This window comes from Accipiter gentilis, chromosome 34 (assembly GCF_929443795.1).
Source record: "Accipiter gentilis chromosome 34, bAccGen1.1, whole genome shotgun sequence".
Classification (NCBI taxonomy): domain Eukaryota; kingdom Metazoa; phylum Chordata; class Aves; order Accipitriformes; family Accipitridae; genus Astur; species Astur gentilis.
In genome coordinates this window covers 16,581,414-16,597,666 of record NC_064913.1, presented here as the reverse complement: position 1 = coordinate 16,597,666, position 16,253 = coordinate 16,581,414, and the positions used below count along the sequence as shown (strand labels likewise).

General features: G+C 50.6%; 1 protein-coding gene across 1 annotated transcript; it reads right to left on the bottom strand.

The window, feature by feature from the left end:
* Positions 1–1,017: 1,017 nt before the first annotated feature.
* On the bottom strand, positions 1,018–15,687 carry EMP1 (epithelial membrane protein 1). Its single transcript, XM_049792119.1, has 5 exons — positions 15,516–15,687; positions 4,259–4,368; positions 3,608–3,710; positions 3,360–3,500; positions 1,018–2,748 (listed from the first exon to the last, which is right to left on the bottom strand). The coding sequence occupies exons 2-5, from the start codon at positions 4,334–4,336 to the stop codon at positions 2,585–2,587; spliced, it is 486 nt and encodes a 161-aa protein (XP_049648076.1). The 5' UTR covers positions 4,337–4,368; positions 15,516–15,687; the 3' UTR covers positions 1,018–2,584.
* Between the last annotated feature and the right edge of the window lie 566 nt (positions 15,688–16,253).

Sequence of the window (16,253 nt, the reverse complement as noted above, 5' to 3'; positions counted from 1 at the left end):
AAGGTATCATATTGTCACGTGTGATCTGTGCCGTGCTAGAAACAGGGCACGGATACCAGCCTAGCACTGAGCATGGTCCTGCAAATCTCCCTGGCTAGCATCCCCCGGTGTTCCCACCTCAGCCGCTGGCTCATGTCTCACCTGCCAGTGTTAGCTTGTAGCCAGAGGAGCCTTGTCCCAGGTGCCTGACTGGTCTTTGCTTACCCTGCACTTAAAGGACTGCCGGGAGGACAAGGCGCAGCAGGACTCCTGGAACCTCCCGAGACCAAGGCGAGTGTCCACCCATCGCGCACCAACAGCCTTCCCACGCCCTGTTGCGTATGAGGTCCTTCTCTGGAGAAACTTCAGCTCCTAATGATTCATGTCACTGTTTTGCCCTTAATCAGCATGTGTCTTAGCTCTCCCTAAGGTGGATTAATTGATAAAGAAAAATTTCCTACCCAGCTGATTCCCGCTGGGCCTTACCTCTCCTCATAGCTCGCAGGATTGTGCCCCAAGTTTGCTAAGATCTGCCTGTGTCCTGGGCTTTGGACTCTTTGCTCAAGCTCTAGAGCTCCTGAGGTGTTTGGCCAGACGACTCTAAGGAGGCAACAGCTATACCAACTCAAGTGGCTCAGGCAAACGCTTCGACAATTTTGCTTTGGGACTCACTTGTGCTGAAGGTTGGTCTAAGGCATAATAAATCCCGCAGCATTTTAGGCACCAGCTTCCAGATGAGCTTCTGCCAGAGCGCAAAAGTACATTTCCAGCTCTCCTGGGTGTGAAGCAAAGCCTGGCTCCGGGACTGAGTGTTACCGTTGCTCACACTACCTGCTTGAGCCTGCAGGAGCTCTGAGAGTTGCTCTGCTTCCTCCTCCCCTCCAGAATAGCAAATCTCATATACTGACAAACAAGAGAACATGGTGGTAGTTCATCATCTTAAAGGGGTGAGCTTTGATTCAGTGAAAACAGCAAATGCTTCTGTTCACAAATACCTGAAACACTAATGAAAAAAAAACAGAGCAAAACTCTTTATAATAAAGGGAATCAGATTTTATTTTTATATCCTCAAAGTTAAAAATATGCATTTCAAAATATTTACAATGACTATGTATGAAATAACATTTGTTAATGAAACAGCAACATACAGTACTAGAATATATCCACCAAATTGATAAAGTCTACATAAGAAGAAAACGTAACAGAAAGAGAGAGGGGGGGAGAGAGAGAGAGAGAGAGGTAAATAGCATCCATGCACAATTTGCACCTGCATGTTTTTTTATACTCTCTGCCTTTTAGTTGTGGATGGAGTCACAGGAAGTTTTGACCTCTTGTCCCTTACAAATGCCACTCATGACTGAGATTCTTCAAAATGCCAGAAATTTGTGGGTTGCAGCAGTACCAATGCTTTTGTTTCCCATGCCAGCCTTTCACATGGGGACCTTGTATTACAGAGTGGACTCAAAATCTCTCAGCAACCCTGGGAGGTAGGTATAGTTTTATGGAAGAATTTGGCAGATGGAAAAGCACCAGGTTATGTGACTGGCCTAAGGTTGTGCAGCAAGGAGCAGAACTCACAAGCCCTGCCTCATGTCTCCTAATCTCTCATTAAGGAATACATTTCCTCTGCTAACCAGTATCATCTGCCTTTGAGATGAGCTGTGTCACAAGGTGGGGCTCTCAATTAATACCATGTACTGGGTGACAATGTGGGAATAAAACCCTGCCTACAGATAAGGACTTGTCTCAGTAAAGATCTGTGATGTTGCAGTGCTGTTACCATGTTCTTGAGCTGAAAAGAAGATTTTAGTGTAGGCACACACCCAGATGATTCCCTCCCTGCACGTGCATCATTGAGCAACTGCATCCTCTGTAATTAGGAACCCCTGTGAATTCCACCCCCCAGCCCCCACTTCTCTCTCTCTCTCTCTCCCCACCCCCCCATCATCCATGCCTGTATATTTGCCCTTCCTACTTGTATCTGATTCAACCGTGGGAATATCAAATAGTAAACAGAACAGCAAAAAAAGTTGCTGCCTTATTTCCGTAGATATTTTAATACAAATTTAATCTGATTTCTATTGGGTTGCCTCTCAATTTAATGTCTTTAACTTTGACATATATGAATATATATATATATAAAAAAAAATGTAACAAAAGGTCCATCCCATTTGTTTCAATGGCCAAAAAAAGGGGTCATAAGCCTCACTGCCCAACCCACAAGGCACACCAGAAGGTAAGTGAGAAGGGCTCTAGGAAGGGAAAAAGATGTAGCCCTTTTTTTTGTGGTGCCCTTCAGTCATCACTGCTGAGCTTGAAGCTCTGTGAAGGTATGACATGACTTTGCAGAAAAGGAGAAGAGCTGTCTGGGTCACTTGCAGATTTGTGGCGCAACAGCCCCGGGAGTGCTAGATCAGTTGGAGCTGTTTCTCCCTCTTTTGGTGAAGGAGTTTCTGAGGATTCTAGCTTTGTTAGTGATTTTTCTGTGGTGGTGGCAGTGGTGATGATGGTGGCTGTTTCTGTCTATTGGCCCAACAGTTCTCTCAGCAGAGCAATTCTTCCCCATTCCCAGTAGCCAACCCTCTCCCTTGGACTCCCCTCAGCCTTATTTTTTCCTAAGAACAAGGTACAGGATGCTGATGATGAAACTGAAGCAAAAGCAGATCCAGGCCAATATGAAGCAGTAGCCGTGGTGAGGTCGTGTGAACATGAGCATGCTGCCTGTGAACCGAGCTGTGTAAATGGAGACTCCAATCAGAATGCACATCCCTGTGGGAAGGAAGGGGGAAAAGAGGGTTGGAAAAGGCACAGAAACCAGCATTGCTGCAGGACTTCTGAAGCACTGTTGTCCCCTGAGATTGTAATGCGTGTCTTGTGCCATATGAGAGAGGGGCTGCTGCCCTTTAGGCTTATTTATGGAGGATTTCTCTTGCAGACGTGATGACGTAAGACACTTGGGGCTTGTTTAGTGGGTGCCATGGGGAATAAACCTTTGTTAGGAGGAAATCAGTAATAAGATCTGCAGACAGTTTGCTGCTACATGTTGAATCCCATGAGCAGTAGCTGTCTAACTGTTTATTCCCCTGCCCCCCAAAATACTTGAATTCTTTTTGTTGTCTTTCAAAGGTATTTTGCAAAACCCACTGGGCTTCTCTAATGAAAATCTGGAAATGTTTTCATTATATACAGTAAAAAAAACCCCAACACTTTACAATTCCTCAGTACTTTGGTTTCTGTGTTTTCAAAAAAAATGGGCCACTGGAAACATTTAGCTAGCTGACAACCTCCCCTGATGGCCATGTGTGTGGACACGTGCAGCTACTTGCACCTGCAGAGGCAGCGGGACGCACGCAGAACTCTCGTAAGGCGCGCATACTTACAGCAAACCAGCATGATGGCTCCGGTGATGTAGAAACGTTTGCCTTTCTCCAGGGTGAACAGCTGGACAATGAACATGACAAGCGCGATGACGGAGAAGATGATTGAGAGGATCATAAAGGCTTGCGCGGCTTTGAGGGAAGCTGTGAAAACACAGGGAATAGATTTGAGAAGGTCAGGACTCAGCCTTGGTAATGTGCACCAAGGTCCTGCGGTTCATCACCACAATGAAAATTCAAATTCACCTTACCCTCATCACCACCGCTGACTGGCAGCTGCTGGCAGGTCTTGTTGCACAGTAGCCAGAGTCCCCATGAGGCCGTTCCGAAGCTGGAATTATTCACCATCCACACCTGAAACAGGACGAAACAGTTGAACAAGGCGGGGAAGGCGACCTGCCTCGCTCTCCTGGCCAGTTGTCAGACGAAGCCCTAAGGGGAGTGAGAGCAGCCCAAGTGCCACGAGAGCCAGCGCTGGCAAAGTCCGCGTGTGCGGGCAGCAGATGAAGAGCCGAAGCGGGTGGGAGATGCCGCAGGCTTCCGAACCTGGGAGGCACCTGCTCCAGGCAAACCACCGGGGAACTCGGTTCCCACGACCCGGGGAGGGGAAAAACCGCTCAGACCCTTCCCGGCGAGGCGGCAGGAGGGTACAGCGGGGGGATCCAGCCGCCCAGGCGGCTGTGAGCCCCCCCCAGTCCCCGCCGCCCTCCCTGCCGCCAGGGCGCGGGGGGGCCCACCTTGGGCATCCCACCAGGGGCTGTCCTGTCCCACCCCGGCTGCCCTTCTCCTCCCTGAGCCCACCCATCATCACCCATCGCTGACCTACGGACCCGAGCACCCACCCAGCTGCCCGTCCTCCTGCCCACGGCAGCCGTGGCTCATCCAGGGCGGTCTCGACTTACGTTGGCAATGGTGGAGACGAAGAGCATGATGACAGTGGCGATGTGGACCACAAAGATACCAGCCAGTAGCACCAACATCTTGGGTCCCGGTGGCACCGATATGGAGAGCTCTGGAGGAGAACAGAAACAGAGAGGGAAGGTGAAGGGAAGGGCTGAATCAAAGAACAGCATTAGTACAGGCTTTATTTGCATGCAAGAAAACAAGGTGATTTTAAATCCATTCTGGAAGCATGTAGTCACCAAAAAACATTGCTAAAACCTTTGTCAAAATCTGCAAGGGAGTTGCTCAAGAGCTTAAAGAAAGCCTGGAGGTAAAGGAACTAGTTTGGGAGGAGATGTAGAGCAGGGGTAGTTAGCTCAGGGGCATTTTAAAAATAGCCCGTGTATATACACAGGTTGCTTAAATTGGTGTGTGGTTATGTAAAGTAAAAATGACATACACCAGGCCTACACTCCAGGAAGAGGAATTTTTGCCCACAGGATTCAGAGAGGTCAGGAAAGATTTCCTCCTTCTGTTCCCCTTTTTCTTCTCGTGGAACAGCCTCCTCCAGCTGGTCGGGAGTGGAGGAGTGTGTGTTCCTGGGTGCAACGGGTGTTGAACAGCGGTGTGGAGTGGTCTGGGGGGGCTAACCCTACTCAATGGTCTGCTCCATTATGTGAAGAGGAGAATAACCAGAACAGAAATGCCACTGAGGTGTTCTGGGGCAGGGGAAGATGCTTAGGTTTGCAATGAAAACTGCCTGTTTCCCTTTTAAAACTTGAGGCATGCAGATCTCTATTACTGCAGTAAGATTCTCTTGTAATGCAAATTCCTCTTTGGTTTGTTTTTGGGGGGGGGGTGCCTCTGTACCCTGCAAGCTCACAGTGCTTTACAGGCAATTTTCCTTCCAGGCATTACTGTCTCTGCAGTATAGCCACAGAAATCAAGCAGAAGAGTTTACTGGGTCCACTCTGTGGCCAGTGAAAGACTGCTTCCTAGAAAGTTTCACAGGGCTCTCTTGCTCTTTCTTGTGGTAGTGCTGGTACTGAAGAGCAGTGTCTCAAGTATGTGATTAATGTTGGCTCTCAAGTTATTTTGGTCCAGGTGACTCAGGTAAGATTTGATGCTGTCACCATTTGTACAGGGTGTGGTAACATTGTCATGGAACAACACAATTATACTTTATGATGTCTTTCACGCAAACTGTAACGAAAGGCTTTGTAAAGTCCCAGAAATGTGGGGTTTTTATTCAGTGACTCCACCTTCTCCACTCCTGTCTTTCCTCTCATTGTAGCCATGTGTGGGAGTGTATTCCTGTAAAGTGCTGCAGCTATTCCTTGCACTGCTTTGGATACCGTTGCCCAAACCACAGCGGGCGGGCAGGCTTCTCCATCAGTGGCTCTTTGTCCAGGTCAGCATTAGATGATGACCAGGAGGAATTCCTTGAGTTCAGGATGTCAAGGAACCAGCTCTGTTAGGTCATTCCTCCCACCCAAATGAGGCCACTCCTTAGAAGGACAGATTAGGTTTGGTGACGGGTCCTATCTCCTCAGCATCAGCTGTGAGGTTTCCTTCACCTGGGAGATGTCTCTGGAGCCCTTTAGCCCCGGCTTGCTGAACATGGGCTGGACTTGCTTGTCTGCTTTGGGGTGTCCTAGCAAACTCCTCGTGCTCCAGGGTTTGATTCGCCTAGGTGGCCCGGTCACCATACCCTCTCTTGTCACAGTGCCTCCCTTAGCGATGATCTTGGAGAAAGTACAGCCTTCTTAGGAGTTCCTCTCTGACTGTAGTGACAGTCATTTATGAGTTCAGCATTGCTAAAATCCAGGTTCTCAATACTATATGCAGGCTACCACATGATAAACACCTGTCTTGAGCTTTAAAACGTTTCTTTCCATTGACTGCAAAAGGAACAAGGGTTTCAAAATGCTGGATGGCAACCGATATGGATATCACCACTGTACCTTGAGCTGAGAATCTATCACTGCTGCCATGACTAAGTTACATACCTGCAGCAGGTGCCTTGAATAGAGCCTCTGAGTCAAATCTTGCTATGCCTTTGACTACTTGTCATCCTTTTTTCTGATTACCTTGGTTCTTACACAAACTGTAACTAGAGCTCTTGCCACCATAGTGTATTGGTATGCATACACCAAATGGTGGCAAGTTTGCCTGCTCTGAAATTTGCCTTTACTGAACAGTGACTAAACTTTCTTCTTTCTTAGATGGACATATTTTTCCATGGCCTCTTTAAAAACTAATTCAGTGGGGGTTATGCCAATTATTTTTGAGGGCCTTCAAAAAAAGCCCTGTAATTGAAAGACCAAAAACCTACTTTCATGACACCCTAAAAGACTAGAACAGTCATTTTAAATGCATCTTCTGTTTGTGTTCAGAAATGAAAATGAGGGATAAATGTTACTTTTCAATGTTAAAAAAACCCAAAAACCACCACACACAGAACTTTGACCAATACACTAAGAAAAAAACCAAATCCTTTATTCCATTTGCTTTTTCTGCCCCATTCTCGCACTGCTTGAAAGCACTGTTAGTTCAGGTGCTTTTAGTGCACCTAATTCCTGAGAACATCAGCACCTCTCCCTGAATACACATGCTATCAAACGCAAACTCCCCCGTGATATGCGCTCACAGCTTAGTTTTGATTCTTTGTGAGTTAAAGCACAGGCCTCCCTCTCTATTCATTCGCTTTCCCCTTCCTTCATCTCTCCCTGCCTTTTAAATAAAACACTAGAGAACAATCCCAAAGGAGCAGTGGGTGAACGAACGGCATTGAAACAGAGTCATCTCTGTCTCTGATGGTACGGCACAGACTTTTCCTCCCATTAGACAGAGAAGCTGGCAGAGCATTGGTGACTGACAGGATACTCTTTCCATTTCTTAAGTGTGAGACATCTTTCTCCGCTACAGGGTGGGGTCACATTGCTGGAGCAATAGGACACAATTGCATGCAAATGCCTTTTCTTCCATTCCCCTACCTAAACTGCAGCTGGATTTAGAGCTTCTCAGGCTCTTCCTGGGCTATGAGTCAGTCTTAGCCTTCCTAGAGCTGCCAGTTTTTTCCACTGACTCACCCCAAAGCTCCCAAAACCACAATTATTTAACCCTGCAAGTGTTCAGGACACTCTGTCGGTTTTAGGGCTGATTCTCAAGAACCAGTCAAGCAACCAGGTTGTGAATCCTGCATGGAGCATCCTGGCATGTCTTCCAGAGGAGAGACCCCAGCTAAGCCAAGAAAAACAGAGCTGAGACATGAGATTTGAATGACTACTGAGGTAGGACAGGCTGGTGGGGAAGAAGGAGTGACGGTCATGCACCTGCTGAACAGCCTGCATGAGTCAAGAGAAGATCTTGCACTGGTGACAGCAGACCGAGTTTCTTTTTCCTGGGACGATGGATGAGGAGAAATAACAAGCCACACCAACAGTAACCATGAATAGCAATCACTGTAGCAGCCTTCAGCACAAAAAAAGCCTACAGATAAGCATGACAGACCCTTATCTGTGTAGAGACTATTTCTCTGACCATGCAGGAGTACACATACTGGGGAACAACACATAGCTCTGCTGCACCCTAGTTCAAGTTCAAGCAGGCAAGCATTATCCCTTAAAAACTAAGACAAAGTCTTCTCATCCAGGCCAAGTGTAGCCACCCATATCACCCCTGTGTCTTCTTAAGTGTTTTGGATCCTTCTGTCTGGAGGGCAATCTGGAGAAGTGAGTCCTTGCCCTTGGTTTGCTGCTTAGCAGGGTGGAATGCAAAGTGCCACTTGGAGATATGACAAAGGCCAATGGTACAGTTCCTCAAACATAAGGAGTGGGTTACTCAAGAGGGTAAACCAGATTAGGTAGTGGTCCTTTGCTTCTGGCAGAAAGTGCACTGCAGTGAATGGAGTAGAGAGGAACTGTACAGGATGTTTCTTGCAGGAATAATCAGGTTGGTTGGGGTGAAAAATCAGAGCGCTCTCAACTAAATCTGAAATATTTCCGATCTGAAGTGTTCCTACAGCATGTAGCTCATCTAACTCCCATTCCTGGTCTCCTCTCTGAACTGAGGTTCCTCCCTGGGACTGCCTCTCCCAGGGTGAGTTCGTGAGGCATACTGTGAGAGATGCTGGCTGAGGGGAGAACTCAGCCAACAGCCTATAGCCGCCTATAGTGTCCGGGGAGCTGAGGATGTCTAAATCGCACCATCTGTGAGCACCGTGGTGACCTCTGACTCCTCTAAAACTCAGTTTTCCAGCTGAAGTCCCTTGGGCTTGATACATTCAATTTCTCAACAAGGGAAAGATGGCGTTTCAGGGAAAGAGCAAATTGTTTTGGCCAGAATGTCGACAAAAATCTCCATAGATTGAAAGCAACCAAGATGAAAGAAATTCTGCCTTCCCGAGCTGCCACCACAGAATATAAGGAATACGGCAGTGAGTCAGATCAGTGGTCTGTCTCACCCAGTACGCTGTCTCTGATGGTGGCAGGAGAAGGTCTAAAAAAGAGAGAAAGCATGTGAACCTGGCCACTGTCTGAGGTGGCACAGAGTCACACCAGAAATACTGGTGGTTTGAATCCGGGCCAAGGCCGCTTGAAAAGGAAGGGGAAAATTGGAGAGGATGGGACAGAAAATAAAAACTATTTGATATTGTCTGAGATGATAGCCACAAACTGCCACCTTTTTCACTGCTGGATTCCTCACTGCAAAGCCAACCTACAAATAGCAATGCTGCCATGATGCTACCAGTAAGGGAAACCTCAAGGTGGGGTAAAACCTTCTGCAGAATTTGTAGATCTGCCTTCTGACTGAGCTGAGGCCCTGACTGCATCTTAGCCCTGCTACAACTGCACGCCTTGGCATTGTGTGTGATATGAGCATGAGTCCTCATCATGGCCGGGGTCATTTGGCAGGATGCAAAGATGTGAAGATCTCTGTGATATTCTGGTGGCACGGTGACTTCGGACCCGTCACATTGTTACTAGAAAGCTCACGAACAACTTTAAACAACAACAGGGGAGAATCTTTTTACTTTCACCCTTTGCTCTGTTTCTTGCTTCAGATCCAGCTGAATCCTTGCTGACTCCAGACTTTTATAAACCACTGTACGCCAGCACTGCTGTTGACAACCTGGTTTTGACAGACCGGCCTGACTCAATTTACACATCGGATGCTTTTTATAGACATGTGGATGAGTAGGCTGGTGCCTCTGGAAAGAGGTTTCACAAGTGTGGGAAAAGGGTTGGGCAGGAGGTGTGCGTGGGGACACGGAGACCTTTGGAGCCTCTGGTTTATGGCAGCGAGAAGATCTTGTGTGTTCATGGGTGGTGGCTGTGGTGACCACATGGGGTACAGCGATGCTGCAAAAGTAGCAGATGAATGTAAGCCGAAAGGAAAGTGTAGAGCGGCCTGAGGGGCTACAACTGAAAATAAGCTTAAGTAAATGGAAGATTTTGTCTGGCTCTTGGGAAGCGTTTCCTGGCGATATGGTCTCCAAGGGATCAGGGGAATTGCCTTCCCAGGGGAGCGGTAAAGCCTCAGCATGTGAATCACTTCTTGTGGGATCAAAGTCCTCAAGAATCCACCCGTGCTAACGAACCTCCACTCGCTGAGAGATGCAAGGGGGTGTCACAAAAGATGACACACAAGGGTTTTCCAGCTCTCATGCTCGTGATTCATAGGAGAGTGGGGAAATATCAGAGCTCCTAGGGCAGACAGTGAGAAATTGGCATTTTCTCCAGAAGAAACCACCCTCAAGCGCTCAGCCACGTGACAACAACTGAAACTCCAGAGCTCGCTTGGTAGTAGGAAGGGGAAGAGACAGCCGCCTGGGGCCCGGCAGGCAGCCAGCCGCCGCTGCTGGAGGAAAACGCTGTCACTCCTCACACCAGACACGCCAGGGAAGGGCTGGGACTGATGGGCACCGAGCGAGAGGGAGGGGTGGGGAGGGGGTCCTTCGAGCTACTGGGGGCACAGAAGAGCTCCTCCGGACGTTTGGAGGTGCGGTGGGGAGCACCCTCACCCCTGAGGGCGTTGGATGGCCCCTGGGTGGGTTAATTAGACGTGGGAGTTGCTGTGACTCGCAGGGGTTCAGGCAAGATGCCGAGATAGGCGAGAAGCGTTTGTGGGAGGACTGTCGGTCCGGGCGATGACATGGCGTGTGTCGGGGTGTGCGTCCGCAGCTCTGCGTGGCTCCCTCCGTGAATGGGAATGTGCGTCTGCGGTTTCCCCGTGAGCAGAGCTGAGCCGTGTGTGCGAGCGTGTGTCTGCCTGCCTGGTGCTCATGCGCGGCTTCCTTATGGGTGCACGGATCTATCTGTGTGACTTTGACACTGACAGTGCCCACGTGGGAGAAACCATCTGACAGCTCTGACAGGAAAGTTCAGGTTACAGCGTGGTGTGAGCAAAAGTGCACAGATCATTTCTGGTGGGACTTCCTGCTTTTCCTCCTTGCAACAGGTGGAAGGTCCGTGAAGCCCACATCGGCTGTGCTTTTGGCTGCATTTTTAAATTAAAACTGCAATTCTCTGATTTACAGAGACAGTTTTGTAAAGATCTTCCCTTTTTTTTTTTTTCAGGGGAGGGTAACTCTGAAAAAGAAGTGGCTCCTTATCAGATAGCGTCCCTCTCTCTCAAGACTGCAAAACCTCTGAATATGCCAGTACAGCCTATGAGACACTGAGGTCGATGCGACTTAGGCATCTAAAGAGTCTGAGCTTCTGGGTCAGCCTGCCTCGAGGCTGTCCTTGTTCCTGCAAGCCAACTTGGAAAAGACTGCGCAGGATTAAATTGCAAAATTGTGTGATAGCTCCTTCTTTCAACCCGCAGTGCACGAGTGTTGGACTGGGGGAAGCAGGAGCGTGAGGAGAAAGCAGAAGCAAGACGATGCTGTGCAGCCTGGAGTTGGTCGGTGCTTTGTGCAGGGTGGGGTAAAGGTGGTCGTGAGGTAAAATGCCCCGTCTGGCTTCAAGAGGGCTTCTTACCCCTGTGATTAGCATGGGCTGGCAGAACGGTACAGGTGTCATTCTAGCTCACGTTACGTGAGGAAACGGCTTTCCACCAGGCACCGAGAACTCCCCTTGTCAGCGCACACCACGCTGGCCTGGCTGCAGCCGCTGGATGCCAGCTAGCAGGCAGGTTGGCTCAGCTGCCTGCGCTGGCACGACCAGTGGCAGTGCCGGTCTCGGAGCCTAGCTTTCCTTCAGCAGTGGTCCACGTTCCTGGAGCAACCCGCTGACCAACCTGCTCCCAGCTGTGAGCATTTTGCAGCTCTCCCCTCTTGCTCCCATGGCTCTCACTGTCCTTTCCAGAGGCTTGCTGGGACCCGTAGGGGAGATGTCTCTCCGGAATGAGAAGAATGTGGACGCTGGACCCCGTTGTGGCACTTGCTTTCACAACTCCCCTCCTTGAGCAGACTCTGCCCTGCGAGGGCAAAAGGACAGCGAAGGTCCTTGCCCTGGATTTCCTCGAATCCAAACGTATTGCTAAGGTGGCCCCACATCACACCAGCTAAGCCTTCGGCATGAGTCACCTGCTGTCAGCCACTCCAGGGCTCATAGTTCATTGCATTTCTCTGCATGGCTGAGGACAACCTAGTCCAGGATCTGTCCCTGGGCTCTCATCGTGGGTATCTCCCCATGCCTGCGGTACAGACTGGTTTTCACAGGGGAAAGGGGATAGATCTTAATTATGAGCTTGGCAAACCAGTTACTCCCTTAGGCAACGTGGGTTCTGGAGCCGAGTTGTCCTAACCTGTCCCTCCCTACCATGACAAGGCATGGGCTACGTTTGGTCTTACTCAGAGAGCAGCTTCCGTGTCCTCTCTGCCCTGCCGCAAACAGTTCAGGAGGAGGAGGGTGCGTGGAGCTGCAAATTTGGCCAGGGTTTCCTTTGTTCATTGTCCAGCTGTTCTAACTAAGGAGGTACTTTCCAAAACTCCCCCAGCGGGGTTTGAAGAAATCATGCTCCAGATGGCAGCCCCCAGATGTGCTGCTTTGCTGCCCTCCCTGCAGTGTAACAGCAGAAAGCAGTTCAAGAAAGGAGGCACTCTTGATTATATGGGGAACTGGTGCTGGGCCCTGTGTCATGGTGTGGGATGACTGGGTGTGGACTGGCTCTGACAAAGGCTCTGTATAGTCACATTTGAGCTGGTGCTTCAGCGTGGTTATTCAGGGGCAGTATTACAGCACTGCAGCTACCAGTTAGTTACCAGTCCTGGCAGGGGCTGTCAAAAAAGCAGGGCCGGGGAGAAGAGCCTCCTTTTCTGTGCACACTGCTTTGCCTCAGCAGAAAAGACCCATGAAGTACTAAGAATCCATCTTCAGATGGGGAGATAGATAGGAAATCCCCTTCCTTGCCCTCCTTTTGGAGGTGTAAAAGAGCACCCCTGGGTCTCTTACTTCTCCCTGCCTTGAAGGAAGGGTGACGAAATCTCATCTTTTAGTGCTTTTTCATTACTTTTTTTTCAGGAGAACAGGAGGAAGGAAAAAAATTAGGAGTGCCACACCCTGCCCTGTGTTGTGTGTGACAGTGCTGTCACCTCCCTATAGAAGGGCACATGCACAGGAGCCCATCAAGATCAAAGGGCTCTAGTAGTGCTATTTCTTGCCTTGTGGGGCACTTGAGTATCCGAGGGCAACTCCCAGCCCGGCATCAGGTGCCTTCCCCTTCGCCATCAGGAGTAGCACTCAGCGAGGAGCGCGCCCGTCCAGCAGCCGAAGGGAACTGGGGGGGTGAGCAAGCGGACAGGTGCCGTGGAAGGGGTGTCGTGGCTGCCGCGTGGGGTTGGTGGGGCCTGTAAAGCCCCATGGGAGCTGGCAGGGCTACGGAAGCAGGCTGTACCCCGCCGCTCCTCCAGCTTTTTGCTCTGAGGAAACTCAAGCAGGCGCAGGCTGAGTGCCATGTGCCAGCCTTGCAGCTGGGAGGGGGGTGAATAGAGAGAAGGATTCCTGCTTGCAGCAAATCATCTCCCCTATCTCATTATAAACAAGGCCCTGAGGTGGGTCTTTTACCAAAAAAATGCTGGCTATTATCAGCAGATCTCCCAGAACTGTTTCAAAATACAACCTCTGCTCCACCCCAGGCCACCAAACAGCAATTCCTGCATGCACTTGCATTGCTCGCACACTGCAAAATTCAAAGACCACCGGCTAGGCCAGCAGGGCCGGTTTTCCAAGCCCAGGGCTCTCTGTCCTCAGCAGGGTACTGGGGAGCACTAGCAACCCTGCAGCTCTGAGGCACCCGTTCCAAAACTGGGTGATTCTCCACAAGAACCCAAGTCCCTCCTCCATGAACGCGTCCTTGGGTGCGGCTCGACTCCATCTCTCTCGGATGTCTACCTCGGGATGGCACGTGCCCGGTGGAGGTGGCCGGCTCTCGCAGGAGGGTGGCCTGGATGAATGGCTCGGACTGTGTGCCACGGGTGTGAATGGTTAGTCATAGCTGGGGGGAGCCGCCAGGGGAGCCTACTGGGGGGAACTCCTTACGTGGGTGTGCAGTGCCTCACGTGAAGGAGCTGCATGTCAGGGTGTGCTTCCAGGCACTGCAGGGTTAGTGACAGTAAGATACCTCAGTTTTGATCCTTTTCCCGTGCTGATCCCCAAGGCAGCAAATAGAAACAAGCTGCCTTTAAGCCCGCACTCTCCGCACACAGCGCCCCGGTTTGACAGCTGTGTGAGGTGGGCTGGGTGGAGGCATTCGGCTGCCTTAAACCCCTGTTATCATAGGAACGATAGCTAATGGGCTCCAAGTTTTCACACTCTTCATGCCCAGCTCCCTCTTGTGTGTATGCTCAGAAAAGAATCCCACTTCACCCAGAAATGTCAAGTGGGCAGTTCCTGGGCAAAGCTGCTCTCAGAGGTGCCTTGAGGAATTCAAAGCTTTTGAGAAAGTTGCTCTGTGGCCACAGCTTTTTTTCCTTTTTTTTTTTTTTTTTTTGCAAACCGATTTCATTGTTAATGGTGGTAAACGACAACTTCCGAAAATGCTTTCTTCCCAGACTGATTGCTGACTGCCCTGCAAATGCTCTCGCTGCCTCAGTCAGCTTCCCTACCACTCACATCTATTTCTCAGGCAGGAGGCACTCCTGCGTGACCGAACCGCAAGCAATAGGGCCAGAGGGGACCTCAAAATTCACAAAATCCATCCTTCCGCCACAAGGTTAAGGTGAGCTCAGCTTCTTGGTCATTCATATATAGTAACTGTCCACAGCACCAGCCTGAGTCCCAGCCGGACTGGGCTAAATACTGTTTCAGTCTCTTTCAGACCCATGAAACTGTGCAGGGGTGGGCTGGGTTCCTGCAACAGGAACCGAAGTCTGGTGCCAAAAAACTGGCTTTGCTGCACTCCCTTTCTCAGACCTCAAAAATAGTTCAGATGTGACCGCAAGATACAAACCATAGCAGACAGATGAAGTGAGAGAACTGGTGAAGAGGAGGAGGGAGGGAAGGGGTGGTTGTGTGGAAAAAGGCAGGTGAATAAGGAAAATTGCCAGTCTCTGCAATCCTACGCTTCCCATCAGTGCCTCCCCCCACCGCACCCCACCACGCAGCCCGCAGTGGTGCTCTTAGCAATTCCACCCGCTCCCTCACGTCGCCTCTCGGTGCTCCCCACCCCAGGGTCTGCGCTGCCAAGGAAGGCGTAGCATGGATTTCTACCCCTCGTGTGGCTTTGCTTAAGAACTGGGGCTCGGCTTCAGCCTCCGGAGCCGGGACCCCAACAGAAAAAGAGAGGTCCTCTCCATTGTACCCCAAAGCCTGCACCGCTGGGGCCTCTCAGACTTCACTCGGAATGATTGCTGTTGTTTTAAATTAAAGCTTGGCTAACTACCGATGGAGGGGAGAGGGACGCGCAGACAAAAGCGAGCGAGAGCCAGAAACGCTGACCCAGCAGCCCTAATTTCAAGCAGGCGTTTCCCACGTTTGTCAACAACGCTCCTCCGGCAGCACGCGGCAGCTCCTGCGCCCGGGCTGGCCCAGGTTGGGCTCCCTGTGCCCGCGCCCCGGCTGCACATGCCCCGGAGGCCAAAATAACACTGCTGCTGCCAGCACTCGACGGTTGCAGCCCGGGCACCTTGCAGCGTCGCTTTGCTCCCGTCACGCAGCTGATTTCAAAGCAAAAGCTGGACGGTTAAGGTGCGTCCCGTAGCCGGCTCCCGTGCCAAGTTCAAGAGAAGTGGCGGAGCAGAGGAGGAAAGCAGGCTGGAGCTGCCGGGCGAGGGGAGCAGCCGCCAGTGAGGGAGAAAAGTCGCTGAGGATTTTCGAGAGCCGCTCTTACCGTGTGGGCTGGGGCCTGTCCTGGGACCTGTGGGAGCAGGAGCGTGCTGGGAGGCAGTGCTGGTGTCCTGGAGCGCAGAGCTGTAGTGACGGGGAGTGACCCGGTGGTGCTTTAAGTTTCCTCCGGTGGTGCGGGAGGGTGGTGTCTTTCCACTCTGTTTTAAAGGAGTTACTATGAATCAGTCTGCCTTTAAAGAGAGGGAGAAGGGGGGGGGGGGGGTGAAATTAATGAGCTACGCCCTGCTTTGTTGGCAGGGAGTCAAGAGTCGCTGGGAGGAAAGCAGCAATTCAAAGAAATCTGTGCAGGGCTGCCTCTGACTCAGTGTGCAGTACAGAGACCGCAGCCTGGAAAAACGACTGACGTTGATCCAGCTGAGTAATAGAGGCCCACAGCAGCATCTGTTTATAAAACTGAACTTCTGGTTGTCATAAAAAAAAAAAGAATATAGTTACAAATGTGGCAACGGGGACTTCAACAATACAATCACTCAAACAAACAAACAGCCGGTTGGCAGGGGCATCATGAGCCTGGGTGAGTCACCGCATCCCCTCCCCGTGCTGCACAGGGAGAAGTCGCTGAGGTTGGCGGCACGGGGGAATGAAAATCGGACCTGTGGGGTTGGCATGGACAAGACTTTTGGGAATATACCAAGGAGCAGAGATGCTCAAAATGCAGCTCTGGCCTGGCGGTGACTCTGGAGCAAGTTGGCCAGATGGTGGTGGTTTGCTTCCACGGAGA

Coding starts and splice junctions, on each gene's coding strand:
- EMP1 (XM_049792119.1), bottom strand. CDS start 4,336: ATGTTGGTGCTACTGGCTGGTATCTTTGTGGTCCACATCGCCACTGTC. Junction 3,711..4,258: donor TCGTCTCCACCATTGCCAAC/GTAAGTCGAGAC, acceptor GTCCTGTTTCAG/GTGTGGATGGTGAATAATTC. Junction 3,501..3,607: donor AGTCAGCGGTGGTGATGAGG/GTAAGGTGAATT, acceptor GTGTTTTCACAG/CTTCCCTCAAAGCCGCGCAA.